This window comes from Galeopterus variegatus, unplaced genomic scaffold (assembly GCF_000696425.1).
Source record: "Galeopterus variegatus unplaced genomic scaffold, G_variegatus-3.0.2 Scaffold806, whole genome shotgun sequence".
Classification (NCBI taxonomy): Eukaryota; Metazoa; Chordata; class Mammalia; order Dermoptera; family Cynocephalidae; genus Galeopterus; species Galeopterus variegatus.
In genome coordinates this window covers 95,045-113,404 of record NW_007726917.1, presented here as the reverse complement: position 1 = coordinate 113,404, position 18,360 = coordinate 95,045, and the positions used below count along the sequence as shown (strand labels likewise).

Below are 18,360 nucleotides of genomic sequence, written 5' to 3'. Positions count from 1 at the left end.
AAACTGAATGTAGCTATTTCTGGACTCCATTTATACATTTCTATCTGAAAGAACTTCTGAGCTTTTGCTGACAGACAAACCAGTGTCTACAGCAAGTAGTGTGGGCTAGGCTGTTCTCTAATAGAACATATCTAACATATCATGCTTCTTACGAGACTCATAGATGTCTGACATATTATGCTTCTTAGGAGACTCAGATACAGAAAACTAATTCAGTATAAATTTATTCTCTACTTCCTTTTTGTTCCTAAGACAGACTGAGAGAAGGATTTCTGAAGAGTTAAGAGTTCTAAGAGCATTAGATGGGCTGGTGGTGGAAGAGGAGATGGAGCAGGAAGTCTGATTTTTTTTTTTTTTTTTTGGCAGGTGGCTGGTATGGGGAACTGAACCCTTGACCTTGGTGTTACAAGGCTGCACTCTAACCAACTGAGCTAACCAGCTGCCCCTGGAGCAGGAATTCTATACAGAAGACCTGTGAGATAAGGATTGCACCAGAGGAAGAAATGCACTCTGGAGCAAAAAGTGCTTTTATATGTGACTACATGTGCTGCCAAAGAGAGCACATATATGTGACTCTGAACTAGCAATTTGGGAAACTTAATTCACTGATAAGAGGGCACGGTCTTCTAGCCTGTTTGGCTTTTCAAGTATATGTCAAATTACTTGAGTGATTATAAGAGTATGCCTCCTGCCCCTTGGTCTGCTTCGTCTGGCCTCCATCATGTGTCCTGTGCTGCTGCCAGGCAGCCAGGTGCACAAGGGCACAGGTGCTGGGCTACCTGCTCAACACACAGGACAGGCCCTGCTGTTGACATCACTGGGATTTTCAGGGAGAGAAGGCCTGGCCACAATGGGCAACAGGTATCTCCTGTAACAACTGGCTGAGGGAGAAAAAAGAGAATATGAAGATGAGATTAATGAGTGAATGAGGATGAAATTCTTACCCGGTGGTGGGATGCCCGGGAGGCCGGGCATACCTGGCGGAAGATGGTGGGGTGGAGGCCCCCCAGGGTGAAGTGGCTGCATGCTGCCCATGCTAACAAGGCCATCAACTGGGCCCTGCAAAGGTGGAAGGCCTGGCGGATAGCCACCCATCATGCCTTGAAGGACACAATAAATTTCAGACATGCATCATTAACATGCAACATGAGCTAAATAAGTAATAACAACTCCCCCCACATGCACTACCAATGAATAAAGCGCTCTTAGTACTGCATGATATAACGGCAATTAGTGCAATTATTTTGTTGCAATAATGAACAAAATAAAAAGTCACAAACTTGAAACCCAACATTTCTGGATGAATTAGTATACTTAGTACATTATTATTTGTAGTTATTTCTCCTGGGATAAATATGGTACATGTTTTCAGTTAAATAATAGTAAAGAGTAGTTCTAGTAACAGCCTTCTGAAGGTCATAATTATTGCAAGCTATTCAAACGGAGTGACCAGTTCTGCGACCGCAATTCTAATTGAACAGTATAAACCCCATCATTCCACTCTGCCCACAGTCATATGCCTGTCATGGGTACACATGAGGGGAAATCGAAATGGAGGGAAATGAGGCGCACAGTCTTGATCGCAAAGCATGGTTCTCCAGCTTGGGAGCAAGAATTTTTCAAGACTTCTGCATCTACTCTTCCTTCCTTCTAGCCCCACCACTGCTGGTAAGAATAGATTGTGCTTGGGCTTGAACTGGGGAATAGCTTCTAAGAGCCATCACAATGAATGACATTTCATCTTTAGGTATCAAAACACAACAAGATAAAACCTAAACCCTCCCAGGCCAACCCAAGCCCAGGTCACTCAGAAGCCTACACACAGAACTTAAGGAGGAATGGCTGGAGAACCAGGCTCTGCTGACATGAGATAATGCCAATTGTCATCACTATCTGCAAGGTCACAAATGTTCTGATGTAAACCTTTAGTTAACAGGGAGCATTTTAACTGAGAAACAGAATTATGTGAATGGAGGCTTTTATTCCTTTATTTTCAAAGTGCACCTTCACATAAAAATATTTCCTGCTGGCTTGGGAAGAGTTTCAGCAAACAAGTATTTTTGGCAAAAGGAGTAAAAGTAAGAAAATAATTTCAAAATGTCACAGACTCACTTATCAAAAGACCTTTAAAACCACATGGCATTTTTTTAAAACAAGAAAAACAACTTGGCTTTTCTGGGATTTGTAATGATCACGATGAACAAGAATACAAGGCTCCCCCTGAAATGCAGTCACTTTTGGTCACAGCTTCTCACAAAGGGAGGGTTGAGGGACTGGTTCCAAATGTCATTTTTATAAAATACTCTTTATAGTGGGACTCTAGTAAACTCCAGATTCTGGGAATTTTACTCTTTGACTTTCCCTGAAGAATTATTTGAAACGTATTTATTTAGAAAAGTTTAGTCTTTTAAAGCTATGAAATTACTGAAAATTCTGAGATCGACTCACCTGCTTCACTAGGCATATCTAAACTGACTGAAAAACTTACAATTACACAAACCAATAAAACAAATTTTATTTTATTTTATTTTATTTTATTTATTTATTTATTTATTTTGTCCTTTTAGAGACTGGCCGCACCGCGCCCAGCCAGTGAGCGCACCGGTCATCCCTATATAGGATCCGAACCCACAGATTTATTTATTTATTTTGTCCTTTTAGAAACCGGCCGCACCGCGCCCAGCCAGTGAGCGCACCGGTCATCCCTATATAGGATCCGAACCCACAGTGGGAGTGCTGCTGCGCTCCCAGCGCCGCACTCTCCCGAATGTGCCACGGGCTCGGCCCAGTAAAACAAATTTTAAATGGCAATATCTCTACACATGAAATAGGATTGTGAGTTTCATTTTTTTAAAAATGAGAGTTCAGAGAATAAAAACTACTTTTAAACAGATACCGTTATCTCAAACATGAGAAGATCCAATGCTACCAAACTGCCTTTTAACCATACCACCAGGCATAGCTTTTAGGGATAAGTAGGTAGGAAATTTAAGAATGTTAGGAGGCTTTGCTTTCAATTACAAAAGCCCATCTGAACGCAGCCTTCACGGGCTGTGATTGAAGAAATTATTAAGAAGTGAAAGACATGACACTTGTCTTCATTAAACTGTACTTTGGCATTTATTATCCCAGTCACATGTGTTCAAATGAGCTTCGATGCTTGTAAGCAAAGCTGGTCTCAGACAGCCACAAGGCTCTTTAAGACTCAGGCCCTAAGCAACGTATAAGCCCATGAAAAATTATCCTCTTAGCTGCAAAGTTCCCACTGTGGATCAAAGACTGGTTACTATACAGACCGCTTGCCCCTCACTCCCATGGCTCAGAAGTCTGAGCAGCACACCCTTAATAACGGAGCAGGGGCTTTCTACAGGGTCCACCCTCCTCACCTACTAAGCTCTATAATGTTATTCCCCAACAGGGAGCTAAAATGCTGCAGCTGCTGTTTTTTTTAATGTTTTTAGCTATTTGAATTCATTTTGTAAATGTGTCCCTGGGTATTGTAGTCAAGGGCACAGTGCCACAGTATCAGATAGAACAAAACAGGATGTCAATGAGGGAATTCTAACTTTCAAAGTCCCCATGTTCAAGGTCTGATTTCTAAAAACTTCTGGAACCCCATTAACCAAAATGGGCCATGGAATAGAGCAGGCGATTATGAGATTTGTTAGATCAACATCAGTTACACTGAAAGTACTGAAAGCCATGATTCAGATGTGCTTTGGCGAGTGCAACTGCTGAGTTCAGCGACAGTGCATTTGAGAACTTGCCATCACAAAAGTTAGGAGCAACAATGGAAAAGCTATCCTATGCTACCCTTCCTTAAAAAGCAAAACCAGAAAGAGCATCCCAACAAGCCTGCCTTAAACAACACTGTCTTGGACTCCCTGCAAAAGAGGTCTGACTGCTACTTAAGAAGAAACACAGGTGGCTTCACCAGGCTTGGACAGAACACAAAGGAAGGGCCCGAGAGGTGGTACTTCTCATTGGAGACATGTCAGACAGGGATATTCGATTCAAGCATAGTCAAATTTGCTATGGCTACCAGAACCAGAGACAACACACACAAGCAAACCACATTCATCATTTTCTTTTTCATTTTTTAAAAATATGTGACTGGGATACTAACAGAAAATGCAGTTTAATGTAATTAAGTAGAAAAGCATTACAGAGTGGGCACAATGAATTGAATAAGGACTTTGTATTCTATTTAGCAATCATGCACACTGGTGACCAAGAAAGGATTTACAATTCATTGTCAAAAATCCTTTTAAATGGTCAGTCTTTTAAGGATGGCTGCAGCAGAACAAGGCAAACTGAATACTGAATGAAATGGGAAAATCAACACCACCTAAATTCTGGTTTTGAGATTTCTCTTGGGAGTCCTTCTAGAATAGAATTTAGGATCTATTTATATTTCCTGCTATAGTGCTCTATCAAGAGCAGTCTGGGGTGGAGAACATCACCAGACCATGCCCACAGCCAGGGAACAGCTGCTCCCTACCAATTCCCAGGGTTGGGCCCAGGGCCCATTTCTGGGGTAGAAGGGAGGCATTGCCCAAATGGGAAAGGCAATATAGGACGACATGGATGACTTCAAACTTTGAATCTGTCATGAGAAAAGGCTATAGACTGTGGCCTACTCCTCACTGGAGAAAAAAAAAATGAAGGAATTTCTTAAAGTGGAAAAAAATGGTCTTAGCTCCTGTTTTTACCTGCAACAGGTGTCAACTGCTGATTGAGCATCCCCATTGGTGTTGGTGGTGGCACCACCCCCATGAGAGCCCCCACAGGGGTGCCTGCTCGGGGAGAAGCACTCGGCTGCTGTTGCTGTGCTGCTCGCTCTCTCTCCTGCTGCTCAGCAACTTTAGCTGCCCGCTCTGTAAAGGCATTTCAGATTTTCAATTCTGTTTTTAACCCAGGAATTCAAAATACCATCCATTGCATTCAACAGGACTAGTAAAAACACAGGCAACAGTTCTGTCTCAATGGAAGGAACGGTAGATGACTAGTCTCAACACAGGAGGAGTCAGGCCGATTTCACTTGGTAACCTAGAGTCCAGCTTTCCTATCCCATCTTGAGAACTGGTCTGAAAAGATTTCAAGAATGTTAAGACTGCAACACACATTCAGAAAGCACAGGTTTTATTTAAACACGTCACTAGCGTAACCAACATGGTTAATCTCACGAGGCACCCTGAAGATGAGAAGCGCTACCATTATTCTAGTATTAATAGCATTACAGATTATTTATAATTTCGACATGAAGCAATTCCATGGCCCATTATAATTTGTGGTACAATTGTTACTTACTATATTTTCCTGATTCCTTGTACCCAATTTTACTAAGATTTGAGGACTCTTATTAGTATGATGGGGTTTAGCAGCTGAAGAAAATTAACTCTGTAAGGGAAAAGTAGCTTACTGCCTCCTCCTAAAGGTTTTAGGGAAAGTAAACAGCTAATTTCTACATTCTTATGAAGCAAAGAGATCTTATTTAATAAACCCCAAGGGAGAAATGAAGGATTCTCTAGTCTACAGTCATCAGAAGCAGGGAATTATATATACATGTATATAGCAAAACCAGATTTCCTGAAGCTGAGCAGTTCAATACCATAAATCATCCTAAAGCAGCAAAAATTCCAGAATCCACTCTTATTTCATACAAAATGCAAGAGGAGCATTTGCTTGTGGCAGTTCTGGACTGTAGAACACACCCACCCCACCCTGCCTCACTCCCTTGAGCTACTCTGCACCTGCATTTCCAGAGCCAGCAGCCCCAACGATCATGTTCCCAATCTTTTTGGGAGTTAGCAGGCTGAACACTTACTAGAGAACTTGAGTAATACTGTATTCCCAAAGCTCCTACCCATACAGGGTTTATTCTGTTTCAGCACTCATAAACAGGAAATCCTCCCCGCTTTTCACATGGGCAAACAGAGGCTGGTAGACATGTAGCGACTTGTCCAAAGATACAGAGAGAACCAGGAACATTTGGCCCTGACTCCTGATATCACACTCCAACTACCACACATTAACCCTCCAACATGGAATTCAAAAGGCTACTGCTGATCCGGGGAGAGGGAAAATAGCTCATAGTCACATGGCTTTAAAGAGAATCAAGCAACAGCTCCAGTCCTTAGGGTAAGAAGTGAAAGTCAAGCAAGTCAAAGGCCCCTTGGCTGTGACAGAGTTGCCTGCATAGACTTACCATCATTCACTAACACTGTCCCAGTTTACAGACCCCCCTGTACAATGAGTGTGAGGGACAAAGACTACTTGAACAATCTATTTCTTTGAGCTAGCAGTAAAAAAACATTGATAATCTAGACCCCCACATTAAATTCTAGTATTTTCATTATACAAATGACAGTAAAATGAGAGAGCAAAAAAATGAAGTTGAAAAACAGAAAAATTCAGGCCTGTGAATCCAATATTGGGCTGCTTCCTGTTGGCTCTTTCTGGAAGAAGGTCAATTGGGCTGTCTTGGAAAACAATTATTAAAACTAAGCTAACCAAGCTCCAAACTTTGGGTGTTGAATCCAATGGATGAGAATACCAGAAATTCAGATTTTGTGTCTCAGGCAGACACCACAAGTGATATAACTCACCCTGACTAGGTTCTCACTTTTCAGACTCTCTTTTGAATGTGGGAGAATTTCTGAGAAGCCATCATCTCTCTCTCTTCAGCCCTGCTCCAGTATTTTTACCTTTACATTATTTCCAGATCTCTCTCTTCTGTCCATACGTAAATAACCAGCCACCTAACACTAGTTTCATTTATCTTGGAATAGGCTTTACATCCATGTTAGCTTAATTTCTTTCTTTTTTTTTTTTTTAAAAAAAGATGACCGGTAAGGGGATCTTAACCCTTGACTTGGTGTTGTCAGCACCACGCTCAGCCAGTGAGTGAACCAGCCATCCCTATGTGGGATCCGAACCCGGGGCCTTGGTGTTATCAGCACCGCACTCTACCGAGTGAGCCACGGGCCGGCCCCATGTTAGCTTAATTTCTAACGCTCTTGCAGCTGAGTGGTATATTATGTCTTAACTTTCACTAAAGTCAGAAATATCAAAGCTCCTCAAAGTTCTAGGTGCTTATGAAACTGAACAGAATTTCTCAAAGAATGTTCTGCAAAATATTAGTTCTTAAGGATATTAATAGTTATTACATGACTACCTGGTCAAATTTCAGAAAATGCCAGATTATAATAAAACAGCTTCTTTACTGAAGGTCTCAAAGATTTTAACATGGGAATATGTACTGTTAAGGTTCTGAGAGAGAGAGTTTGGAATGCTTCTCAAACTGGTTTTGCCACAAAATGTTTTTTGGCTGGGCATCTTGCAGGATTAGGGTTCTGCAGAAGATCCTTGGGGAAGCCTGTCAGATAATTTTCTAATCAATCAATTGTAACAAATGAAAGGAATAAAATTTTTTTTTTTGTTTTTTAAAAAAGTATTTCTTTGGAGACTTCATAAACTTTAATACAGGGAGCAGCCTTAATAAATAATGTTTGCTGGAAAATAATGAATTTGAACCCAACCAAGAAGAATAACTGTAGAGAGGATGGCTGTGAATGGGCAAAAAGTGAACAAATATATAAAATTCCAAATGGAAAAAACACAGCTTAAAGGGCAATAGTCCTGCCTAATCTAATGTTTACTACTTATTTCTTTATTAAAGCCATGCCTGACATTAAAACAACAACAAAAAAACCAAACAAACAAAGAAAACCACCACCCAAAAATCTTTCTCAAGTACTTGTCCCTAATGGCTAAGAACCAACAAATCCTTGAATAATAGTTCATGGCTGTAAGTAATTTAATTATAGGGTAAAAGGAAAATAAAGGCAGTTGAGCTTTATTAAAGAGAACCAAAGTACCTTAAAAGTAGCTATGAATACAGACACAGCACAGGCCAGAACTGGCCTAGGAAACAAAGTGCTTCAGCCAAGCCTCAGCCTGGAGTCTAAACATATGGCTTATCAAGAGCCGTGACAGAAGATTACTGATTTTAGAAGGCCCCTTTCAGATGAATTTTAATCAAAACTATATTATAACATCATTGCACAATCATTCCCTAGCTGAACACATGTGTGCTTACAGGGCTCAATGAAAGAAGAAAATCATGCAATTTTTAATAGCAAAATATTTTTGTTTAAGAAATTTGGGGGAGGGGAAACACCACCAGGATCAGAGGCCAAGTCAGGGGCAGTGCTCTACTCAGTCAGGACAAAGCTGGCATCTAAACTGCTGGTTGGGTGCCATTTGGAACAGTCCCCAACACAAAATTCATGTGCAAGTGGGTAAGAACAAGAGCGTAAAACCTGTCTAGGCACATGCGTTCCTGAAAACACCCCTTGCTTAGAAAGCTGAGACAGTTGTGCCTAGTCTGTATTTACCTTCATATTCTGCTTTCTTGGCTGTCTCAAGATTTCTCCATTCTGTCCCCACCAGTCGGCTGAGCTCCCCGAAAGAATAGTCTGGGTGCTGGGCCTTAATCACAGCTCTCATCTCACTGCTGAATAGGATGTAGCCACTCATGTTGATTTTCCGTTTGGAGCCTTCCTTCTTTGCACTGCCTTTAGCAGACTTTGGGGTAGACTGTAAGACAGAAAACTCTTATAATGCATCAGAACATTGCATTTAGTTAACTGCTCAAAGTTTCTGGAAGCCAGGAACATGTGATTTAATAGTTACTGTTTTATAGACACGTTCAGTTTATAGCTGGCCATTTTCTTGGTCAGAACACATCTCTTCCTTGCCTCTTACCATGTAAGAAATAAATGAAAGTTTTACTGAATTCCATGACTACAATCTATAATGGTGACCTCACAATTAAGTCTTGAGAAAATTCTTTTTTTTTTTTTTTTGTCTTTTTCCGTGTCCGGCAACGGTTCGCAACCCTCAGTGTTGCCCCCGTACCGGACGGGGACCGGCAACGGGATCGCAACCCTCGGTGTTGCCCCCGCGCCTTGCTCAGCCAGTGAGCGGGAACCGGTCTGTATGTGGGATCCGAACCCTCGATGGGAGCGACGCCGTGCTTCCCAAGCGGCGCACTAGCGCAGTGCGCCACCGGGCCGGCCCCATGTCTTGAGAAAATTCTGAACAAGAAAAAAAATACCAACAAGGATCACCTTAACCAAAAGATGAGGTCCTAAAGAAGGAAAGGTTAAAAAGATATGGGCAATAAGGGCCAGCCCGTGGCTCACTTGGGAGAGTGTGGTGCTGATAACACCAAGGACATGGGTTCGGATCCCTATATAGGGGTGGCCGGTTAGCTCACTTGGGAGAGCGTGGTGCTGACAACACCAAGTCAAGGGTTAAGACCCCCTTACCGGTCATCTTTAAAAACAAACAAACAAAAAAGATATGGGCAATAAAAGCTAAAGAGTTAAAGGCCATTCCTTACTGCTTTTCTTATATACAAGGCAGGGAAAGTCTTCTTTTAATGTTTGCTATTAAAAACAGCTATCTATGAAATAAAAAAAGATATTAAATGTTTAATTATTAATGGCATTACTATGATGGCATAACAGTAAATTATTAATGGCATGACAATACATAAAATTTTTTGTGAACTAAAATCAATTAATTAATTAATGGCATTAAGAAAGAAAAAAAAAATTTGTTTCTTCCTGCAGAATTCTAGGTTCATGCTCCCATATGGAGGGGATGGATGTCTCCTTACTTTGGTTTGAGTCTGTTGCTAACCAAAGCTGGGAATAAGACAAGTAACAGGAACTTGTCACCTTCACCTGTGGGGGTGTGTAGGGCATGAGGTCCAGCTCACTGGCCAGGGGAGGCTGAAGCTGAGGTAGAGAAGGAGGTTCAATGACCTCACTATCTTCTTCTCCCATCTCTTCAATATCATCATCTCCACCTTCTAACTCAGCAAACTTAGCTTCTAGCAACTGAATTTTCTTTTCCAACAAAGGTGAGGGCTCCTTCTGAGGAACGATTGGTTTTCTGAAAGAAGTGACATAAAAAAGTAAAATCACCTAACACCCCTCCAGGACTGGTCAGAAAGTAGTGTTCTATCTCAACGTCTAAAAACGACTTCCTTCAATCTGCAATGTACACTCTAAGGGCAGCAAGAAAAAGAGTGTAAATGTGTATTTATGTATGTGTTTATGTGTGTGCACATATATATAAGTAGCTCATATATACATATATATAGCTCATATATACATATATGTATATATATATATATATATAATTTTTTTTTTTTGGTGGCTGGCAAGGATCTGAACACTTGATCTTGGTGTTGTAACACTGTGCTCTAACCAGCCAGCCCCCCCAAATGCTTGTTTTTAAAGGATTCTGCTTAATATCTACAAAAGCACTGGGTCCAAAATTGGGATCTAGTTGCCTATATGTATATAGTGGAAAGAGTTTTCATAATCTGTGGAACTGAGCAATCTCCTAACAGACAGGATATGAGCCAGAACCAAGTATTTCTGCCTCTATTCTACAATTACTGGAGTAGAAGCCAAAGGCACTGTTAGAGCAGTTACCAGGTCCCAGCAGATTATGAGGATTTTCCTTTAATCTTTAACTGAATTAATTACTATTTTCTATTGCAATGTACACTACTCTAGTTTAAGATCTAATTTAAAAAAAACCAAAACACTGGACTACACTATTTTGATATCATTTAGCTGAAATGCTCTTTCTTTCTTAGTTTTTCAAGCTTTACCTGAAATAGTAAATTTCATCGTCTACCACTTTAGCAGAGAGTGAAAACCTCTTCAGTCCCTTAAATTTCTTCATCTGTTTGTCACTCTCATTGTAACGACTCTCACAAAGCAGAATGTCATTTTCTGGTATTTCAGTTGGCCTGCATGAGAGGAAGTCTTTGAATGACAACACAGCACACTTTCCTGAAAGAGAAAATTGGAGAGAAATTAAAGGAGTAAATTGTGGTCACAGTTAATAATTGTTTTAACATTTTATTATTTTATTATTTTTGAATTAATACATTCACATGACTCAAAATTAAAGAGATATAAAATGGTATGTGTAGGCCTAAAGATAGACTATATAGGTCAATGAAATAGAATTGAAAGTCTGTAAATAAACCCATACAATTGAATTTTTATGGGCAATTGATTTTTGACAAGGGTGCCAAGACAAGTCAATGGGGGAAACAATAGTTTCTTCAACAGATGGTACAAGGACAACCAGATTTTCACTTGCAAAAAAATAAAGTTGGACTCCTACCTCATACTACATACAAAAATTAACCTAAAATGGATCACAGACCTAAACGTGAGAGCTACAACTATAAAATTCTTGGAAGAAAACCTAAGTGTAAATCTTTGTGACCCTGGATTAGGCAATAGTTTCTTAGATGCAACACTAGAAGCATAAGCAACCAAAGAAAATAAAATAGAATTCATCAAAATTAAAAAATCTTGTGCTCCAAAGGATACTATCAAGAAAATGAGAACACAAATCACAGAAGAAATATCTGCAATTATACATCTAGTAAGAGTCTAGTATCCGAAAATATAAAGAACTCCTACAACTCAACAATAATTAGACAAATAGCCTAATTAAAACATGGGTAAATAATCTTCAATAGATATTTCCCCAAAGAAGATATACAAATGGCCAATAAGCACATGAAACAATGCTCAACATCATTAATCATTAAGGAAAGGTAAATCAAAACTACAATGAGATACCACTTCATACCCATTATGACGATGACTATTATAAAAAACACAATGGAAAATAACAAGTGTTGGCAAGGATGTGGAGAAACTGGAACCCTTGTACATTGCTGGAGGAACTGTAAAATGGTGCAACAGCTGTGGAAAACAGTTTTGGCAATTCCTCAAAAAGTGAAACACAGAGTCACCATATGACTCAGCAGTTCTACTTCTAGGTAATATCCCAAAGAAATGAAGACAGAGGCTCAAACAGATACTTATACACCAATGGCCATAGCAGCATTATTCACGATAGCTAAAATGTGGAAACAACCCAAGTGTCCATCAACAGATAAATGGATAAACAAGATGTGATATAATACAATGGAATAATTCAGACTTAAAAAAACACAAAATTCTGATTCATGCTACAACATGGATGAACCTTGAAGACATTATGCTAAGTGGAATAATAAAAGCAGTGATTCCCCAAGATATATTAAATTATATTAAATATTAAAATACGTTAATATTATATATTTTGGGAAATCACTGCTTGTATTAACACACTATATTTAGTCAACTGGTCCCCTTATTGATGGAGATTTAGGGTTGTTTTCAAAGTTTTACTTTTCCACTGAAGCTAAACAATGCTGAAATAAATAATTTAAGACATCAATTTGTACATGGGTGAATATATCTGAAGTATAACTTTGTAGATATACAAAAGCTGAGTCAAAGGACATGTACACTTTATTTTATAGGTATTATCAAATTACCTTCCAAAGAGGTTGTACTAATTTACAGACTACCACAAAGGTGAATATTGCTTCCCCATGCTCTTGTCAACTAGTAACAAATGTGTGGATATTTGACAATCAGAAAGGTAATCTCAAAAAAAAAAAAAAAAAAAAAAAAAGTGTGGGTTGTTTCTGGGGAGTTTCAATTCGCATTTCTCTAATGGCTAAAGTTGGACATATTTTCATTTGTTTAAGAACCACTGGTAATTTCTTTTTGCTCTCTCTTGTCCTTTGCCCACCTTTCTACTGCATTTTGATCTTTCTCTAATTTCTTTATAGGAGTTCTTATATATGAAGGAAATCAGATATACATTGCAAATATTTTCCCAAGGTTGTCATTTGTCTTTGCTTCTGTCAGTTTTGGTCATGCAGATATTTTCAATTCTTATATAGTTGAATTTATTAATCTTTTCTTGAATGGGTTTTGGGTTTTGATGTCAGAGATTATCAGAATTTCTTTCCCATGATTTCTTTTGGTATCTTTGTTACTTCATTTTATGTTTATTTAAATCTATAATTCATCTGGGAATTTATCCTGAAGGTGTGAGATATGCATACAATTTTATTTTTCCAAATGGCTATACAGTTTCCAAATACCATTTAGAGAAAAATCCATCTTTCCCACTTATTTGGTATGCCATCTTTATCATATATTAAATTATACTTGAATCTACTGCTAAATTTTCTATTTTGTTCAAATAATCTGTTTACTCATACACCATATAAATAATTTTAATTATTGTAGTGTTAGAATGTTTTAATATCTGGTAAGGACAGACTCCATTTCATTAGGCTTTTCAGAACTTTCCTGATTTTGTTTCTTTTTTGATATGATTTTAAAAATCAGCCAATTTAGTTTTAACTTTCTCACAAGAAAACTCCCACGGGTTTATTTATTGGAATCACATCAAACATTAATTTAGGAAGAATGGACATGTTTATGATATCGAGACCTATACAAGCACATGATATGCTCTTCAATTTGATCAAACATTCCCTCAATAGTACTTGAAAACTTTCTTCATACAGATGTGGCACATATATTGTTGTTTATTCCAAGGTATTTTATCTTTTTATTATTATCTAATCTTTTAAGGTAATAAATAGATTTGTTAATTATTTTTATACTCAACCATCTTACTTTTCTTATTGTTTGCTACGGTTTCTTAGTTGATTCTCTTGAATTTTCATCTCAATTTCCTTATTTTGGACTTCCGTTTCTTACTCCATCTAACTACGCTGGCTAGTACCTCCTGAACAATGTTAAATAAGAGTGATAAGGACAATCTATTTTGCTCTTGACCTTAACATGAATGTTCATAGCTAACAACTTATTAAACACTTACATACAAAACAGGTCAGAGACACTTTAGAAGCTTAAAATAGCTACAATTACTATCACGGCCTTGGATTTACACAGCACTTTATTTAAACAACCCAAAGGCCCTTCAGTTCGGAAAAGAGACAGATACTATTTTCCATATTTTATAGAAGGAAAAGAGAGATATGGAAAGAGTAAAAATGTTCACAGCTAAAAACCGAAAGTGACTGGTGACCCTGGAATGAATGTGGTATCTCTATGGTCTGAATTGGGGCTTCTACTAGGCCCACAAAAAGATGGGGAAAAGATAAAAGTTTAGAAAGTTTCATATAATAAAGCATAAAAAATATATAAAAACCTGCTGGATTTTGACTGGAACTGCAGTGATCTTATAGTTCAATTTGGGGAGAACTGACATATTTACAATATTGAGTCTTCTGGCTATAAACATGACGGATCACTTTAATTTGTTTAGGTCTTCTTTAATTTCTCTCAATTTTCTTATGGTTGTATGTGTATGTATCTGTGTAGGTAACTTATACATCTTTTTAAAGATTTATTCTTAGGTATTAAATATAAAAGTTACATTTATTTAATTTTCTAATTGCTTATAGAATTAGAAATAGAATTGTATATTAGAAAAAGAAGTGTATACAGAAATATAAATATCTTGATATTTTCAGATAATAATAGATTATTTGAATACCTCTTGGATTTCCTACAAACCTAATAATGTCTTTAAAAACAAACCTGACCTGGGCCGGCCCGGTGGCGCACTGCTACAGTGCGCCGCTTGGGAAGTGCGGTGGCGCTCCCGCCGAGGGTTTGGATCCCACATACAGACCGGCCGCTCACTGGCTGAGTGAGGTGCGGGAGCAACACCGAGGGTTGCGATCCCGTAGCCGGTCCCGGTCCGGTACGGGCGCGACACTGAGGGTTGCGATCCGTTGCTGGGCACGAAAAAAAGACAAAAAGGAAAAAAAAAAACAAAAAAACCCCCGACCCTTTTATTTCTTTCAAATCTTTTTTTTTTTTTTTTGGTGGCTGGGCAGCATGGGGATCCGAACCGTTGATCTTGGTGTTATAACACCTTAACACCCTGCTCTAACCAACTGAGCTAACTGGCCAGCTCTCCTTTTAAATCTTTAAACCTTTTATTTTTCTTTCCTTACTGAGGACAGTTTTTCAATTAATGAAGCATTAAACAAAACAAAACAACTACTGTGAAGGAAAAAGAACCTGCAAATAAATTAGGAATTGGCATGTTCAGGAGCTCAGGTTCCTAGAAATTTTATGATCCAAGTGGCTAAGGGTAGAGGCACTACTGTCTCCTAGGTGTGCCCACTTTTTTTTTTTTCTTTTTTCCTTTTTTGGTGTTGGCCAGTCACATTCATTTTTAAAGCAAATTCTCTGTGGCCATTTGATTACTATTTAAGTCACTGAAGACAGCTCTCTGACAGAATCAAACAAAGAGCATATGCATAACAGTTAGGAAAAAAGGACTGTCTCCTGAGTGAAATATGCCCACTGGGTCTATATCACAGAAGATGAAAAAATGATACCTCATCTAATGATCTTCAAAACTTCTGTTTCAGAGAGACAAAAAAGTACAAAAATAAGATTTACAGTCAACGGTGTATAGAGTTAACACAATGAAATGATAAATTCTCTAAACTATAAATCCTCTAAATCTATGTAACAAACCCCTTTTCTTTGGGGATTGGGGAATATTGAATTCCACAGGCTGGGCTGAAGTCCCACTTTGTGACCACCAAAAGCATTTTCTTTTAGGGTTTATCTCAAGATGAAATAACCACTAATCTCACTGTACATCTGTTGTTCTTCCTCATATTGCTGGCACCTCCTTTCATTCTCAAAAGTGTCCAGGCTATTTAAAAACCAACTGATGATCCAAACACCAGCACAAGAGAGGAAGTGAAAAAACCTAGGTTTCAGTTCTGGTCCACTAACTTGGGCAGTAACCTCATCTTTCTGAGAATATCAGTATCTTTCTTACAGGTTCATGTTGAGAATTAAATGATATCCTGGATATAAAACTGGTTTGTAAACTGTAGAGTACAACACATTCTAGTAGGCATCTTTAGAAAGTAATTGTTCTAAGTGACGGCAGTGAAAATGGTAGAGTACAGAGCTCCAAGGACCATTCTTTCATAGAAATACTGAGAAAAGCCAGCAAAAACTGTCAGAATCAACTTTATCAGACCTGGAAAACAGTCAAAGGTTTACAGCAACAAAGCGAACACTTAATTAAGAAAAAACATGACTGGCCTGGCAGGAAAGCTTTGTGGTATTTTAACTTACCCCCACCCCTCCCCCTCCCTCACTTTCTGACTAAGTGGCAGTCTTGAAGATGGCACCCTGCATTCCTGGTGTGAGTTTCTGGAGCTGGGGAAAGCAGAGCAATCCTTGTTTGCAAAGAATTGTGGATGTCTGTTTTGACTTGTTGGGTGGCCTCCTAATGGACTAAAGCAAAGTGCTTGCCTTTATTTTGCCAAACTTGGAATTCTCTCAGGGTAGAGAAGTGGCTAAGGTACTTCTGTTGAAAACATTTTGTCTTAGTCTGCTCGTGCTGCTATAACAGAATACCACAGACTAGATAATTTATTTATTTATTTGTCTTTTTTCGTGACCGGCAACGGATCGCAACCCTCAGTGTCGCGCCCGTACCGGACCGGGACCGGCAACGGGATCGCAACCCTCGGTGTTGCCCCCGCTCCTTGCTCAGCCAGTGAGCCGCCGGTCTGCACATGGGATCCGAACCCTCTGCGGGAGCGCTGCCGCGCTTCCCAAGTGGCGCACTGTAGCAGTGCGCCACCGGGCCGGCCCAGACTAGATAATTTATAAAGAACAGAAATTTATTTTCTCACAGTTCTGGAGGCTGGGAATTCCAGATCAAAGTGCTGGCATCTGATGAGGGCCTTCTTGCTAAGTCATCACACAGCAAAAGGCAGACAGGCAAGAGCATAAGGGAGAGAGAACCCACTTCCATGAGCCCTTTTTATAACAGCATTAATATGAGGGTAGAGCCCTCATGACCTAAACGCCTCCTAAAAGGCCTCAATCCTCAACACTGTTGCACTGGGAACTGTTTTAACCTATGGATTTTGGAGAAGACACATTCAAACCATAGCATCCCACCCCTAGCCCCACAAAACTCATGTCCTTTTCACACGCAAAATATATTCATTCCATCTAGATAGCCCCCCAAATCTTAATTCATTCCAGCATCAACTTAAAAGTCCAAAGTCCAGAGTCTCATCTAAATCAGATATGGGTGAGACTCAAGGCATGATTCATCCTGAAGCAAATTCCCCTCCAGCTATGAGCCTATGAAATTAAAACAAGTTACATGCTTCCAAAATGCAATAGTTGGACAGGAATAGGATCGACACTTCTATTCCAAAAGGGAGAAATAGGCAAGAAGTAATGAGTAACAGGTCCCAAGCAAGTCCAAAACCCAACAGTGAACAACAATAAATCCTAAGGCTTGAGAATAATTTTTTTTTTTTACTCCATGGCCTGCCTTCCAGACACTGGGGAGAGGGTTGGGTTTCCAAGGCCTCAGGCAGTCCTGCCCTAATGGCTTTGCTCAGCTCAACCGATACAGCAGTTCTCATGGGTTGGAGTCTTGTGCCTGCAGCTTTCTAAGGCTGGTGTTACACACTGGTGGCTGTACAGTTCTGCAGACTCAGGGGCAGCCCCATTCCCATGGCTCCACTAGGCATTGCCCTAGTGGGGGCTCTCTGTAGCACCCTTTGAAATGTAGGTGGGCCTAGACGTGCCTCCACAGCTTGTGTGTTCTGTACATGTACAGAATTAGGACCATATAGATGACGCAAAGATTTACGGGTTGTACCTTCTGGAACAGTGGCCAGAGCCATACCAGGACCATCTTGAGTCTCTTGATGGAGTGGCCTAGGGGCACTGAGCCAGAATGCAGGGAGCAGAGACATCAGGTGGCCTGGGCAGTGAGCCCTGCCTCCCTCATAAAACCTTTCTGCCTTTAATGGTAGAAATGCTCTGGGCGTGTGATGGGAGGGGGAGCACTAAAGATCTCTAAAATGCCATTGGGGTTATTCTCACATGTCTTGAATAGCACTTGGTTTCCTTCTATCCATACTATTCTCTTTATGAAACAGTCACTTGGCTACACCCTTGGTTTTTCTCCTAAACGTGCTTTTTTATTCTTTACATGGACAGGCTGGGGATTTTCCAAATTTTTATGTTCTGCTTCCCTTTTAACTATAAATGTCATTTTAAAATCATTTCTCTCTTCTCGTATTTTACTATAAGCAGTTAAGAGAAGCCATGCAGCATTCTGAATGCTTTGCTGCTTAGAGATTTCTTCTGCCAGATATCCTAGTTCATTGCTCTTAAATTCTGCCTTCCGTAAAGCCCTTAGGCATGAACATAATTCAGCCAAATTCTTTGCCACTTTATTTTTCTATTTATTTATTTATTTATTTATTGTCTTTTTTGTCTTTTTCCGTGTCCGGCAACGGATCGCAACCCTCAGTGTCGCGCCCGTACCGGACCGGGACCGGCAGCGGGATCGCAACCCTCA

The 18,360-nt window shown here is 39.6% G+C and overlaps 1 protein-coding gene across 1 annotated transcript in view; it reads right to left on the bottom strand.

The window, feature by feature from the left end:
• The window catches only part of PBRM1 (polybromo 1), a 116,379-nt gene that overhangs the window by 7,679 nt on the left and 90,340 nt on the right, over positions 1-18,360 (bottom strand). Inside the window, exons 25-29 of the mRNA XM_008572572.1 lie at positions 10,697-10,880; positions 9,756-9,966; positions 8,400-8,601; positions 4,713-4,877; positions 945-1,100 (exon numbers count right to left, since the gene is read on the bottom strand). Coding sequence (XP_008570794.1) covers positions 945-1,100; positions 4,713-4,877; positions 8,400-8,601; positions 9,756-9,966; positions 10,697-10,880 — 918 coding nt within the window. The remainder of the gene's footprint in view (positions 1-944; positions 1,101-4,712; positions 4,878-8,399; positions 8,602-9,755; positions 9,967-10,696; positions 10,881-18,360) is intronic.